We start from the raw sequence: 16,891 nt of genomic DNA on the forward strand, positions 1-16,891 counted from the left end.
GAGAAAGAACCCAAGGAGTTGAAGGGGTCTGCAACCCTATAGGTGGAACAACAATATGAACTAACCAGTACCCCCAGAGCTCGTGTCTCTAGCTGCATGTGTAGCAGAAGATGGTCTAGTCAGCCATCATTGGGAAGAGAGGCCCCTTGGTCTTGCAAACTTTCCCCAGTACAGGGGAACACCAGGGCCAAGAAGGGGGAATGGGTAGGTAGGGGAGCGGGGAGGGGGGAGGGTATAGGGGACTTTGGGGATAGCATTTAAAATGTAAATGAAATAAATACGTAATAAAAATTGGGGAAAAAAAAACACTAAACACAGTTCCTGGAAAAAGAAAAAAAAAAAAAAACCTCGAAACCACTTTCCTCTGAAATGAAAGCAAGTTCCCCACCACCAGACACGGGCACAACTGCTCCCACCAGGTTCAGCTCTACATCAAACATGTTTTGACTCCATGTTAGACCCAAACACACCTAAGATTCACTACTTCAGAGAGACTCACAAACACAAACTTGGACACTTCACATAGACACTGAGGTGATGCTAAACTCGGTTCTGAGGAAGGCTTCCTAGGACAGATTAAGGCATCACATCTGCTCGTACATATCCCTACGGAATACAGGTAACTGTAGCAATTCTGCCTACTTACCAACTCTTAAAAATAAAACTTTTTTAGGAGCTAATGGAAGAACTAGCTTTCCCCTATATCCCACCCTTAGGACTAAGAGCCAGATAAGATGTATGAGAACCAAAAGCTGAGGGCAACTTTTTCTCTAGAGATTTTTATCATGGAAGGATATTTCTATGGCAGAATGCAGGCAGGCATGATGCTGGAGAGGTAGCAGAGAGTTCTGTCCCGAATGGGAGGTGAAAGCATTGTCACAGAGATGGTGCGATGAGAGGCCCATTGTCTCCTCATAGAGACCCAAATTAAATATTTGACTACTGCTTTTCATTCATCATTTTCCATCCCTTTGAGTTTGTATATGTGGCATACTTGAAATCGTGTTATATTCTTGGTTTTCATGTAGCATCAAATGTTGCTGAAGTGTTTGTATTTTAAATAGATGTCCAAGTCTAGAAGAAACCTGAACAATCATCATATTTATAAACCACCAGCTTTATAGAAAGAGGACCATGAGAAGGAAAATGGGGTCTTAAAGGAGGGCCTAGGAAGGGGAGAAACAGGGAGAAATAGGATACACATGACATCAAAGATAGGCAGGGATGAGGAAAGGAGGCGTGGAGAAGAGGAGCGATCAAAGCAGTACATACAAAAGTCTCAGAGCCACTCATAATGCGTCATACTAATTTACAAAACCAAATCGTTGATAAAGAAAGTTAAGGGTCTAAGTATGCTTGAAGTTACTCCTTTACTATAATCTCATTTTACAGTGGAGAAATTAATAGAACCAGTAGTGATCACATTGTATTTATTGGAAGCAACTGGGGCACAAAGTAAATAAGCAACTAACCCCAGGTTCCAGGTAAATATGGTGAGATTAGATTCATCTGTCTTTGATAGCCACTGAACTTTTAAAAATAATGACTTATGGTATCTTCATTAGGGTTTCTATTGCTGTGAAGAGGAAACCATTTAATGGGAGCTGGCTTATATTTCAGAGTTTAGTTCATTATTGTCACGGTGGGAAGCATGACAGCACAAAAGCAGGCATAAAGTTAGGTAGCCGAGCGTTCTACATTTAGATAAGCAGACAGCAGGAAGAGAGAGAGAGATACTGAAAGCCCAGCCCCCGTGACACACATCCTTCAACAAGGACCACCTCCAATAATGCCACTCTGAGTCTATGGGGGTCATTTTCATTCAAACCACCACACAGGCAAGAAAGCTGACCCTGAGATTCATGGTCTTGTTCCAAAATTCTTCCAACCTTATCACCTTGTTTGCTGAAAAGTAAATTCTACCATGCAATTACTTTTATGTCTGCCTATCTATGTAATTATCTATCATCTACCTATCTTTATGTCTATCTATCATCTATCTATCTATCTATCTATCTATCTATCTATCTATCTATCTATCTATCTAATGTATATGAGTATACTGTCACTATCTTCAGATGCATCACAAGAGGGTATCAGATCCCATTACAGATGATTGTGAGCCACCATGTGGTTACTGGGAATTGTATTCAGAACCTCTGGAAGAGCAGTGAAAGCTCTTAACTGCTGAGCCATTTCTCCAGCCCTTCATACATACTTTATCAGAATGTTTTTAGAATTTTTTAAAATGTGTATGCTCATATATGTAGGCATGTGAAAATGTGTTTTGGTCTTATGTCTATGTATTACTTAAACTTCCTCCTACTTCTGTGAAAAGTTTTATTTCCCATTTTACTAATGAAAGCTTGGTAGACGCAAAGAATAATCTCAGCATCTCATAAAAACAAACAAACAAAAGCCCTCACCTTAACAAAGTCCAAGAATTTCAGCAAGGCAATTCTTTTTGTAAAATGGGTGCACCAAGACCCAAACTAAGCTACTAAGCACACTAGGGCCAAGATGGCTCCCATTATTCCAGACATAGGTGATGACTGAGTCTCATCTCATTGGTGGGAGAGAAGTCTCACACTCTGATATGATTGGCTAATCTCACAGTGGAGTTACTGAGAGATTGTTACTGAGTTACCTTTGTAGAGCTGCTATCACAAGTTACCACAGATGGGTTGGAAATTTAGAACTTTAAAGTTGGAGGCAACCAGAATATATAAAAGTGGAAGTCTGATATCATTTGAAGTTTAGTGCTGTGTATGGGACCAAGTGGAGGAAAGGAATGGTGTGTTTCCTGATGTCAACCAGTTGGTGCAAGTGTAGCAGTGAGGGAATGCTCCAATGGCATGGCACTTGCTAGGCAGGGTATTTGGCATAGCCTTTGTTACGATTCTGACCATTTCAATTCCCAAAGGGTAGTCCAGAAGTGGATAAACACTATTGTAGATGTGTATGGCAAATTACATTTCCAAAGGTAGCCCTGACAAACATTTTTCTCCATTGACAAACTTTGTTTTCTCATCCCCACCAGGTAGGGGTGATGGAACAGGAAGGCAGGAACCAGGCTGGGTAGACCCACAGACCTGGCTAAGCTCCCAAGGAAATCTAGGTCGGCCTTGAATTGGGCCTGGCTCAGAGATGATAGGATATCCCCATGCCTGCCACCATGAGATCTATTCTCCTTCCTCACTCCCTTTTGACAGGATGTCACTAAGTAGCTTAGGTTGACTTGGAACTTGCTATGTAGTCCAGTATGACTTCAAGCTCACCATCCCACTGCCTTGTATCTCCACATTCAGCATTGTATATCTTCCTTAAAAACTAAAGTCCTTACATAATATCATAACAAACTCAACATCATCTGTAGTTTTTAATTTAAACTCAGGACTCGTGCAATTTTTGCTTAGATTCAGGTGGAACTATTTATTTTAGAATTCTAGGTGATTATGTAACTCACATGGTCTCACAGTGGGAGTCACGTATTGATCCTAGTCAGCAGTGAGCTCAGCTTTCTGGACTTGCCTCCCAGCTAATGGTTTTATTCACTGCTGTTCTTTGCCTGAATCAATTAATTCATTTGGGACAAAAACCCAAACAAAGGATGATTTTCTAATCAACATTCTTTCAACATTTATTATGAGTAGCTCTGATTAATCCATCAAGAAGACTCATCCACTCGCTCTGGCTGCTTGCTAATCCTGTGATCTTGAGAGGCATGCTGAGTCCAGTTTTCTGTCAGGTGTCTGAGTTGTCCACCCCAGAAAGCCTCTGTGGAAGCAGAGAGACTACAGCCTTTGTGGGTCTCCAATAACGTTAAAAATTAACCTGACTGCAATAATTAGATGCAATAAATAACTAAAAGAAACAAGTAAAATCTCTAGACTGGCACATATATTTGTGTCTTACTATACTCTAGAGGCACACTGCCCAAAAGAAATGTTCAGTGAACACAGCTATAATTTTTTTAAAATGTTAGTTCTTACGGTGTTGGGGCTCAATCCTAGGACCTTGTGCATGTTAGGTCACCCACTCTGCCACTAGCCAAAGTCTACACAGATACAACTCCCAAGCCACAAAATGGGAAATTAGTTACTCTAACACATAGTAGGTATGGCAGTTTCAATGTTATCTATAGGCACATATGTTTGAATATTTGGTCCCTAGTTGGTAACACTGGGTAAATTTAAGAAGTTTGGACTTGATCAAGGAGATATATTACTGCCTGAAGGCTAAGGTTTCAAGACTTTCACCATGCCCAGTGGCTTTCTCTGCTTTATGCTTGCCACTGGAGAGGTGAGCCCTCAGCTTCTACTCCACCACCAAATGTCTGCTCTGCCATAATAGACTCTAGCTGGAACCATAAATCCAAATAAGCTTTTTTCTGTAAGTTGCCTTGGCCATAGTGTTCTTATCAGCAATATAGACATGACTAATACACCAGGCACTTACTTTTTATTCAATGAATGAGGGAACAGACATATTTACTAATGTTAACTCTCTTTTGTCGCAGCTACTCTTTTAAAAACCCACTCTAACATTGGTAATTTATTTCAGTGTCCACTGAGGTTCTCATCTTATAAAACAAGTCTTATGGCCCACTTTAAACTTGAAAAATGGGGAGAAAAATGTAAACAAATTATCTAGGATGTTACAGCAGGAGTATCAATCAAGATGTGTCTATCTGGGTCCAAGCAGGTTGATCAAGAATATAGATACAGATGTCCAAAGTTTTGATGCTGTGCTTAATCTTCTATATATACCTTTGAGTCAGTAATTTGAAACCATATGCAATGAACACACTAGGTAATATGAGACTCAAGCCAGAAGGCCCTATGAGGGGATGTGTGGCTGTGCCTAATGGGATGAAACCTAAAAGAAGTTAAGCATGCATGTAAGCTCAAACAAGTCTGAGTGACCAAGTAGAAAATCTACAGCAACACAGCTGATCTGAGAACCAAACCCAAGGAAGTGAAGTGAAGAACTGTGATCAGACTTCCCCATGTTTAAATGCTGCCCCGTCTGTCATTAACAATCAAAACATTAAACTAAAAAAGTTATTAGCCAGGTGTGGTGGCACATGCTTGCAATCCCAGCTTCTTCAGAAGCTGAGGCAGGAGGATCATGAGTTTGAGGCTAGCTGGTCTGTATAGCAAGACCCCATCTCAAAATACACACACAGAGACACACACACACACAAACACACACAGATACACACAGACACACACAGAGACACACACAGACACGCACACAGAGAGACACACAGGCACACACACAGACACAGACACACACACACAGAGACACACAGGCACACATACAGACACACACAGACACAGACAGACAGACAGACAGACAGACAGACAGACAGACAGACANACACACACACACACACACACACACACACACACACACACACTCGTACTATTAGGTAAGAAGAGAAGTTAGTAGAAGCCAGCTTAATTTTAGTCTTAGGATCACTAAGAAACATACCAAAGCTCTCTTAAGACAGGAATAAAAGACGAAAAAAGAACACGACAGACTTCTAAAATATGCAGCCGTGAAATGCTTTCAGAAATATTATCCAACTAGATGACCATTTTCTCTGAAAACAGCTGCAGAGGGAAGCCTGACAGACAAAGCAGCTAGAGTTTAGGGGACCAGATGCACACATCCTCACTGAACTCCAGAGTTTATCAGTAGGAAGGGGTAGGGGAGGAGCTTTTAGAAGAAATATTTTTCTTTACTCTCAAAAAACCAAGTAGCACTGAAACAAAGCAACAAAAATCTATGCAGCACACAGATATTTCTGCCAAGTTAGGCCCTACAGGAAGATTAGTAATAAACCCCCATAAAAACTGTTAAGTGTTGATTTGGAAACATTCCAAGAAATGTTTGAAACGTAGCACTTTCTTTGATGATATATTTCAGCTACTACAAATTACAACCACTGGTCTACAAGTCTATACAGCTCTGTCCCCAGAAAGTGAGTGTAGGCATTTCCATTTCTTTTGGTCTGTACTGTCAGGTTGGGGTCTACAATATACAGACATCACTATAACCTAAGGATTTCTGCTTGGACATCAATTTGACTGGCTCTGGAACCAACCAAAAGGCAAACCTGTGAGTACACCTGTGAGGGGCTGTCTTGAGCAGGCCACCTGAAGAGAGAAGACCCATCGTAAACGTGGGCCTCATGGTCCTGCCGCAGCCCAGGTGCGAGGAACTGCAAAGGTTAACATTTTTTAACGTTCTTTTCCCCACTTGCTTGCCTTTGCCCCTGGCTGTTGAGTCCGTCTACAACGTGGCTGCCATTGATGCTGCTTTCCTTTCAGTTTCTTTAGCTTTATGATGTGGGCTTTAGACCCGTGGCTATCTGGGGGAATCCTCCTGGCCTTCAGAGCCAGAGTAGGATTATTGAGCATCAGCTATCATGAAGACAGACAGTCCTTGTTGGACAACCTAGAAACTGCAGTGTAAATCAACCCAATAACCTTTTTATTCTCTCTCTTTCCCTCCCTACTTCTCCTCCCCCCCCCGTTCTGTTTCTCTAGAAAACCCTAACTTTGAGACAAGGTCTCACTAAGCTGCCCAATGTGGTCTTGAATTCATTCTATAACCTAAGCAGGCCTTGAATCGGTGATTCTCCCAAGTAGATGGGATTATATACACACCACCAGGCCCGGTTCCTGTCTGCACACTGATTCTTCTGCTTGCTTTTAATTAAAAGTGAAAGTTGTACTCTAAAATTTAGTATACAGAATCAAATCTATCAATATGGATCTGTCATTGATCTCATTTTTTGAACATCAATAACTTCATAACAGAATTCTATAAAATAGGCCTATGATGTTTTTTGTTGTTGTAAACTTGACTGGCTTTAGGCCCAGGAAGGATGTTTTTAGAAGTTTAAGAGAGGTGGTAAGGGCCGGCATAGATGTGAGTGGCAGCAACCCATAGGCAGGGGACCTGCAGAGAATAGGAGAAAGGAAGCAGGGTCGAGGCATGCATTGCTGTGTCCTGACTACGGATGCATTACAGCAGCTGCTCATACTCCTGCCGCCATGCCTTCCCTGCTTCAACAGCCTGTACCCTGAATCCAAGCTAAAATAAGCCCCTCCACCTTTATACTGTCACTCAGGTGACTGTCTCAGTAGCGGGAAGGAATGGACAGTAGGCCCTGAAACTGCAATTTTACTCGTATACTAGAAAATAACAGACTCTAGAGGGGAGAGGAGGACAAAAACATTCAACTAAAAAGAAACCAAGACAGTTTCGTGATAGTGTGTGTGATAATTTTACTGCATAAGAAATGACAGGGATTGCATAAATTATTAGGTCAACAGTATATAAAGAACTAAGTAAACAAATTGTTGAGATCGAATGTGAAAAGGAAAAACAAACCCAGTTTGTAAGAACAGCACACAATCCAGAGCTATGACTTCTTTTGAAAGAGAATTTACTTTTTTGCATTTTCTGGATAAAGTAATGTCTGTGATTTCATCATGTGAGATGGAAACCCACTTTACAACTAAAACATGAAACACAGCATATACATACAGGTAGCCCTCTGAACAATGGACAGAACAGAGGCCACGATGTTAGGCTGCCTAAAGTATGGCAGGGGTACTCTACCAACAGTGGAATATCATCCTGTGTACTAACATCACACACATTGGAGAATACCTATACACACCAAAAAATGCATGGGAGTTCATACATACCTTCCTATGAAAGAAAAAAAAATACAGATAAATATACAGACATGAAAATTTTCCCTTCTTCAATTATTTATCCTGTTCAACACAAAAATGTGAATAAATAATTTTCTTACAAATTTCAAGTTACACTGTTGCAAAGAGACTTAAAAAAATCCCAAATCTTGATTTACTCTTTCTTGTCATTAAATAAACATGCTAATATACAGATATGGTAGACGGCTATGTAAATTGTAGGAGACATGTCTAAGTCACTCATCATGACAATCACATCCTAAATGCAGTTTAACACAAGCAAAATTCACTCAAAATAATATTTATTTTCTGTTTAGGTTTTAAAAAAAGGTTTCTTTCTTTTTTTTGTTGAGATTTTAGGATTACATTTGAGTTGTGTGAAAAAATACAATTTCAATGCAAAAAATCCTATCAAGCATTCAAGAGTGTATTGCTGGTGCTATAATCTTTTTGCATGTGTTTGTTTTCATAGGAAAAAATAACAGTTGAATAGAATAAATGTCTGAGACTTTTAAATGACTAAACATAAGCACACAATTGGAACAGAGGCTTCATGCACACAAACTCAAAACATGAGGGGGATCAGACATCTTTCTTCTGCATTTGTTCTAGCTTTCTTCTCAGAAGACTGTAATTCTCCTTGGTGCCTACTGCCACAGGGTCAAGCTGCAAGGAGATCTCATAGTGTTTCTTGGCTGAGTCAAGATGTCCCCAGCGATGATAAAGCACAGCTGAAATAGCAGGAGATGAATTTAGTTGGAAGTGCTTCTGACTAACTTGCAGGATTCCCAAACACATGCACAAAGAACCATTGCAGAGCCTTTACAGAAATCACTGTTTAAAAAAATATTGTTTGTACTGAAAGCTTTATTTATTGTAATTGTACACCCTGGGGAGTGTACCCTGGGCCCTGCCTATTACTCATGACTTTCTTCTTATTGTTAGATGGGATTCACGTGCTTCCAGAAATGTTATTACAAGAAAGGGCACAAGACTGTTCAGTGCTGCTGTGAAACTTCTAGCCAGTCAGCAGTGTACTGAGCCTGGGCTATGCCAAAGTCCAGTCCTTTATTATTTTATTCCTTTTTTAAAATAAAATTATTTTATTTTTTAAAAATTTATTTATTTTTATTTTATGAGTATTTTGTTTTCATGCATATATGTATACCACCTGCGTGCGGTGCCTGGTGCCCATGGAGACTAGAAGATGTCAGATCCTCTGGAACTAAAGTTACAGATGGTTGTGAGCCTCCATGTAGGTGCTAGGAACCAAATCTGGGTCCTCTGCAAGAACATCCAGTGTTTTTAACTGCTGAGCTGTTTCTATAGCCACAACCATTTATTTTAAATGAAGATGTCCATAAATCTTTTGGTGAAATAACAGCTGTGTTTCTAGGATGAACTAGGGGCCCTAACCTAAGAATGAGACTGTAAAGTGATAGTTACAATAAATAAATAAAGTAAGTCTTCAGCATCCTAAGCCTGAATTGTATATAAGGAACGTTTTTCATGAGGTACAGGAGCGTGAATGTGTATGCTGGGCAAGCACTCTAACTGAGCTCTATCACCAGCCCATTAAAAAAAAATCATTTTGAGACAGAGTCAGTACAGGTTACCTTTTAAAAGTTACTTCTGCAAAAGATTATATATTATAAATATATTATATTATATATATTCATATAATATATAATGATATATTATATTCATATATATGAATGACATATATGTGTGTGTGTGTGTGTGTGTGTGTGCATGTGTATATAATATCAAAATTTCAGTACAATTCAAATGAAAAATGTTCTTACCCAAATTACCATGGTAACTTGCAACATTTGGATTTGCTTTAATTGCCTTGAGGAATAAAGCTTCAGACTCCTATGAAACAAAATACATGCAGAAGAAGGTATTATGCACGAAGCAAAACCAATCATCTTACCTTCTAGCATCATTGTTTTGTATTACCATATCCTTCCAGAAACAGCTCTGCTCAGAAGAGGCTAAATAAGCTAACACAGAAGGTGGCAGGGGGCGGCAGAACCCAGTGGTGACCAGAGAGAGGGGATGGCAAAGCCTGTGTGCTCCACCTTACAAGTGGCTGGGATTTCACAACCTAAATCAGATGACTCGATTCACTGTGCAATGAGGGAAGGGTACAGACAAGGAAAGGACCAAGCTGTCAAGGACACCCATGAGGGCAGCATGCCCAACCTGAGTGAAGGCCTCATTGCAGAGTCTCAGGTAGGGGTATGAGCCGTTCAGTCTCCTCAGGAACCCAGAATACCCTTGCATCCCAGATGAGATTGGATCTCTCATTCAACAGCAAGTAGCAAACAGAATGAGGAAGAAATGGCCACTTATGATGGGAGCTGTCCAATATTGTGTATGACTGTGACCAAATGCTCTTGGAGAGCATGGAATGATTTTTGTACAGACTTAAGTTGTCCTTAGTTGCAGTGAGGTCACCATGAAGCACGGTAATGTGGTTTTCTACCAGACTGAGCCTAGATGTCACTTTCTACCATGATAACCAGAGATAGATGTCCAACCTCTCTACTAACATAAGCCTAGGCCATAATGCATGTCTCCCACATGTAGAGCCAAGCTCATTGCAACTGGCACCAAATGCTGAGCTTATGCAACCCATGCTGTTAGACTGTGAATAATTTCGGCTTCTCTGAGTAGGCTTTCTGCCTCTCTGCCTCTGCATCTTCTAAAGTGCAAGAATAGCAGTTTCTTTGCCATGGGTGTCCTGCGAAGTAGGCTGGGTGTCTAGGTGGACAACTCTGAACCCACAGAGCTCAGAGAAAACCTGGTTGTGCAGAAGTATTATTTAAAAGGGTTTGAATAAAGCCATCAATCTGATATACAGGATGCCATTGATGAGCCAGTTTTACATCCCAGCTCCAGCAAGATGTAGATGAACTGCCTTTAGAGGGCCTCAGGTTTATCCAACATTTTAGATAAGATGCAGAACCACCAACCTAAACCAAAGTTTGGAGATTTTGTTTATCAATACAAAGGAAAAGTAACACACTCTCTTCTGAAGTACAATAAACACTGCATTTAACAAAGGTTTAGAGCTGGAAATGGCCTTGCAATTTGGGTCTTTAGAACAAGTGGAGATCTGGGTAGAGAGGACCTGGAAGACAAAATGTCACAGCAGCAGCCGGTCATTAAGACTAAGACTGTGTCCTCTGATGGGATGTCCTAAGGGCCATGGGGAAGGGAGGGGAAACGGAAGGGGAAGGGGAAAGGGAAGAAGGGGAAGAAGAGGAAGAAGGGGAAGAAGGGAAAGAGAAGGGGAGACCGTCTAATGTGCAGTTGAAACAAAGCGCAGGAAGATCACCTTCCTTTCCTTTCAATTTACTCAGACAAGTCTGTGCAACTGGCAGCTTGCGGCTCACACCCTCCACCACAGGTCAATCTCCCTTTAAAGCTAACAGAGGATAAGCCCAGGCTCAGAGCCTATGCCTGGGAAAGTTAAGTAGCTGAGTCTGAGTAAAACTTTCACTTCTTAGCTACCCTATTTTTCGAATGACATGAATACCTTTTAAAACACATTTATCTGTGTTTAAAATATACTCAAAGGGCTGGAGAGATGGATCAACAGTTGAACATACTAGTTGCTTTTCCAAAGAACCCAGGTTGGTTTCCCAACACTCACATGGCTTCAAACAACCATGTGTTACTCCAGACCCAAGGGAGATGATATCTTTTTCTGGCCTCCCTCAGCAATGTATACATGTGGTACACAGACTTAAAATAAAAAGAAATTTAATAAATATTTACATAAAGAGAAGCATCAACTGGCTGTGGTATGCTCTCAGGGACTTGGGAGGCTGAGACAAGAGAACGGAAGAGTGCCAACCTGGGTTATGTAACAAAATATAGCAAGACTCAGCCCCTTAAATAAGCATATAAATGAATAAAGTAAACAAACAAACAAATAAATTGGGCAGAACCTATATGAGAAAAACCAAAGAGTTCTTAATGGTGTGGCACATATGACCAGAGTTGGGGAAACCACTCTCTCACTGGGACATGCCCTTAAACCCCAAAGCAGTGAATGAGCAATGCAGAAAGGGACGGCTGGGAACATCACCTTGGCTCTCCCACATTAGCCCCGAACTGGAATGAAACATAAATTTGAATGAGTTTAAAAGTGATCAACAGAGGTTCATTTAATGATCATTAAGCTAACATCATTTTGTATGCATGTATTTACCATTCAGTAGATGCAAATTCCACCCTCATGCATGCTCTCCTATCATACTGCCAGAAGCCAGGCAGACTGCTATCTTCACTTTATACAAGGGCAAACTGAATGATGGACCAGTGAGTGACTACTGTTAGGTTCTGGGCTCTTAACTGAGCACTAGAGCCACTCAATATAGTAGAAACACTTTCTGTACATTCAAGCTACTAGCAAGCTGCTGAAGCCTGCATCCTGATATTGATGAGAAATTCATTTGGTCATTTCACGACCGCAAGCATGAGGCCCTGAATCTGTATCCCAGCACCCACGCAAACAACAGTATAGTGTTGGAGAGGCAGAGACAGGAGGATCACTGGATTTCTCTTGACAGTCAAATTGGCTGAATCACTGAGCTCCAGATTCATCTCAGACTCTCAAAAATTAAGATAGCCAGTGACTGAGGAAGATACATCAGCCTCTTGCTCCAGACAGACAAACAGACAGACAGACAGACAGACAGACACACACACACACACACACACACACACACACACACTCCCAATCCCTGGGCTAGAAGATAAGCCTACCAATCCGGTGAGACTATTTCCCCCATTTCCCTACCTCCCTTCCTTCTGATCTGCCCAGGGCTCTGTCAACAGGCAGGACAGGGCACCCTGCAGGTTAAGAACAAAAGATATCCTCCTCCTATTGTGACAGAAAAGCTACACAAATGTTTACATTCTAAACCCTTAACTTAAAAAAAAAAAAAAAGTATGAGATGCTGGCTCCAGGGCTGGACTAGGCTGGCTGAACCCCTGGCTGGAAAAGTCCCATCATGCTCCCTGCTGGTAGCTGCCTAAGAGCTCAAAATGAGCTCCTTATTTCAGATTTCATCTTGTTTCCTTATCATAGGCTCAGCACTCTGGCCTTGCCCATTAGGATGAAAATGAGTACAGATGGGCAACCTATTGTACCATTCTGTTACATGGAGTATTTTCTACTTATGGGGTGGTGGGGGGGGGGGGAGACAATGTGAAAAGGAAGCCAAATGAACCCTGGGCTCAATTCCCATAATAGAAATTGCACTTTATAGACTGCAGGATGATAGAAAAATCAATACAATGATCACAGAATCAGCATCTTGAAGACTTGCTGTAAGTAGCCGGGTCAATGGAGGACTGAGTCTCCTGATTCATTCTTGCTAACCCACCCTCCCCCCATGTAGACATATAAAAAAAATAAAATGAAACATCTCAAAAAGCAATTTTTTTTAGGACAAAACCTAGAACTAAAAATGTATAGTAAAACCTAAATTCACCAATATTCAAAAATGATAGAAATGCATAAAATAGTTTACAGAAAGTTAAACCAATAATGATATCTAATGAATATAAAGAAATGGTACTAGAGAGGTATTGATTAATGTAGTAGTAGTGTTCTTTAAAGGAGAATAATAATTACTACTGTTCATCCTTGAATCATATCTATGACCTCAGAGTATTCAAAATAAAACATAGCTGTTATAATTCTGAAATAAAATGATTGAGAATAAAATATTGATATAAAATATTAATAAAAATAATATTTAAGTAATAACTCAAATATCTATCAGATCACAATCCTGAAATATTTCTTACTCTAAAGGCTATGGGACTGCTTCTCTAAGTGTTTCCAAAGTATGTCTGTGTGAGGTGCCCAGGATGTCATTTAGAAATAAATACCCCTGATTTGCCCCCCTCCAGGCTGATTCTCCTGGGGAGGAATCTGCGTTAACCATAATATAGAGATTAGAGTGGGTGACTGGCCTCATGGACCTATAGGGAGTGAGGCCCAGACAACTTTCTACTTCTGAAAACCTCAGTGGAAGAAGTGTGCATGTGTGTTTGCATGTGCATGTGTGTGCACGAGTCTGGAGGTGGCATACATTCTAGGTAAGCCTTCTATCACTGAGCTACATCTTAGTGCCAGAGTTAAGATTTTATGATTTTTACTGGTTAAAGGCCCCTAGGGCCTTGATGATGACATGTGATCCAGAGGAGAAACTGAGGTTTATAAAATGCAAAAGATAGAACCCTCAAACCTAGTACTCCTGCCCTGCTGCAAGGGCAGGGTCAGACTCTGCATGCAAAGGAGGAGGAGAGTGCCCTGGGAGGGTGGCACTGTGCTATGTCATCTTGATACCAGCCATGTAGCACAGGAGCCCAGCACTGGCAGCTCATCCTAGTTACTTTCCCTGGGCTTCTCATCCCTCACCACAAGGAACAAGCTGGTTTCTCATGAGAAAGGACCCTGGGTCTAGCTGTTAGGTAACCAGGAAAGGAATCTGACCAAGAGCTCCTGCTCTTGCATAACCCTTCACTGAACTGGGCATAAACACCTTGGCTCCTGTCAGCTGCTCGACTGACTGCAAGACATCAAAGCCTGTGGCTTACCCACCTTGTATTTCTGGGATTTCCCCAGGACGTTTGCCAATGAGAACATAAGGGAGTGATCATTAGGAATTAACTGCAGTGCCTCTCTTCCGACAGCTTCAGCCTGGGCTAAGTTACCTGGGAGGAGAAATGAAAACTAATCAATACTGTGCTTGTGTCTTCATCTCTCCTGAGCAAGACTTGAATGCATGATACACAGTATTGAAAATACTACTTGAGAAGACCCAAGGAGAACATGAGGAGACACAACCTAGTGGTGAAGAGACATGGCAGCTCACTACACTACTAACAGACATTTTAGACCATATTTAAATTCTCTCCCAGATACCAGTTATACCCAAAGTGGAACATAAAGCACAGCAAAGCAACACTAACTTCGGAATATTCTTACAGCCAAGTACATGTCCTGTATTTGTTTTGGAAAACAAGCCATCTACGTCCTGTCTACAGTTTAGATGGTTTACTAGTTTTCAATTCTATCAAAGTACCACCAAGGTTTTTAAAGGGATGGTTGTGTATTTATAAAGAAGGCAGCAGAAGGCTACTCAGTAGAAAACTTGCCTACCACATCCAAGGCCCTGGGACTGATCTCCAATATCGTAAGATAGCACAACAAGGGTAACAGAGCCCACCACCCCACCCCAAACCGGTTGAATCTGGTCTACTATGGGCTGAGAAATCAGATCTAATCATCAGCATTGTATTTTAACTAAGAGTCCATTTCTCTTAGTATAGACCTGGAAGCAGATCCTATGTGTACCTAGCAGTTTCCAGCATGCTGGAGGGGAGTGTGGCTCAATGATGGGCCTCAAAATAAATGAGACCTGGTCACACCCCCTCCTCCATGACTCAACACTAATTTTCATCACGTTATATTCAGGTATGTTAGAGGAAACTTTGCTTCTAGAAGGACATTAGCATTATTGTATGTGCTAGGGCACTGCATGTGCTCTTGCGGCTAGAAGTCAGGATCAGATGTCTTCTTCAATTGTTATCCGATTTATTTTTTTAAGACGGGGTCGGGGGTTCTCACTGACCTTGGAGCTCATTAATTAGGTTAATCTAGCTGGCTAGTGAGCCCTCAGGGATCTCCTGTCTCTATTTCCCAGTGTTAGGGTTGCATGGTATCTACCACCGTGCCTGGGCTTTTATGTGGATGAGGAGGGTTGGACTTGGGGCCTCATGCCTACACTGCGAGCATTTTACGATTGAGCCATCTCCCCAGCCTCTAGAAAAAGTTATTTTTGTTAACATCAATTAACCCAGATTTATTTTCATTCTCCCTTCCTCCCTTCCTTCCCCACTCCCTTCTTTCTTTTCCTGGAGTCTCTCTGTGTTATCCTGAGGGCCTCAAACTCAGAGATCTGCCTGCTTCTCCCTGCCAAGTGCTGGGACTAAAGCTGGGTACCACCACACCCAGCTTTTCTATCATTTAAACTCTAGGACTAACACTGGTCAGCAGCACGCCCTGACTAGCCTGTGGGAATGACACTGGTCTGCACGCCTTGGTTAGCCTACAGAACAATGGATGGTGGAACACCTTCTCATCATCTCCTTCTCCTCTGCACCTGTGTTGTCCAGAAGTATGATCATGTTGTTCCACGCCAGGCTGTGCTCCGGCTTCAGTACGGTGGCATTTCTCCAAGCGTTCAATGCATCCACATGGCGATTTAGATCTGCATACTGAAAATAAAGACCCGCCCCCACCCCAGAGTCAATATTCCAACTCTTCTTCCTTGTTCCCTGTCTATGATATTATCACAAAGACACACAAAATCTCTCAGAACAAACAAGAACTACCACCTTACTTCCTATCAACCTGTGTACTTAAAAGCACAACCTCAATGAGTAGATGCCATCACAATCCGAGCTTTACAGAAGGAACCAAGACAAGAGGGAAATGAGTGACTTGCTGGGCCAAACATCAAGAGATGGAAGGACAGAGATAGTGCTAGGTCCTGGGTCTTGAGTCAAGGAACCTTATAACCTTTTATGTGCTGACCACAGATATGACATCACACTTCAAGCTACTGAGAAACACTGATGATTCTGTTCCAGAAAGGCCCTAGAGTTTATCTTTGATTAAGTATTATTTAGACCAGTAAATGAGTATTTGATACAATCAGAAAGGTATAGTAGACTTGAGAAATGGCTCAGTGGGTAGCGCTTGCACATCCCCAGCAATGGCATAAAGCCAAGCCTGTTGGCATACACATGCAACCCCAGAACTGGGTCGGGGACAGAGACAGGTGGATCCCAGGAGGTTCACTGGCCAGCGAGCCTAGTTGAAAGGGCAAGGTCTGAAACAGTGAAGACCCTGCCTCAAAACATAAGGAGAGCCACAGAGGAAGGTACCCAAGGTTGATCTCTGCCCTCCACATGCACACACATAGGCTCAGCTACCCCCACAGAAATGACTGGGTGGTGGAGCCGGGCATGGTGGCGCACGCCTTTAATCCCAGCACTCGGGAGGCAGAGGCAGGCGGATTTCTGAGTTCGAGGCCAGCCTGGTCTACAAAGTGAGTTCC

The 16,891-nt window shown here is 41.7% G+C and overlaps 1 protein-coding gene across 4 annotated transcripts in view; it reads right to left on the reverse strand.

Moving 5' to 3' along the window:
* Positions 1–7,281: 7,281 nt before the first annotated feature.
* The window catches only part of Tmtc4 (transmembrane O-mannosyltransferase targeting cadherins 4), a 64,816-nt gene continuing 55,206 nt past the window's right edge, over positions 7,282–16,891 (reverse strand). For 2 of the 4 annotated variants that reach the window (XM_021202868.2, XM_021202867.2), the window contains exons 15-18: positions 15,932–16,046; positions 14,368–14,480; positions 9,542–9,611; positions 7,282–8,467 (exon numbers count right to left, since the gene is read on the reverse strand). In XM_021202868.2, coding sequence (XP_021058527.1) covers positions 8,319–8,467; positions 9,542–9,611; positions 14,368–14,480; positions 15,932–16,046 — 447 coding nt within the window. In that variant the 3' untranslated portion in view covers positions 7,282–8,318. The remainder of the gene's footprint in view (positions 8,468–9,541; positions 9,612–14,367; positions 14,481–15,931; positions 16,047–16,891) is intronic. The other 2 variants (XM_021202869.2, XM_029541751.1) reach the window with 1 other exon arrangement.

Source organism: Mus pahari, chromosome 8 (assembly GCF_900095145.1).
Source record: "Mus pahari chromosome 8, PAHARI_EIJ_v1.1, whole genome shotgun sequence".
NCBI lineage: Eukaryota > Metazoa > Chordata > Mammalia > Rodentia > Muridae > Mus > Mus pahari.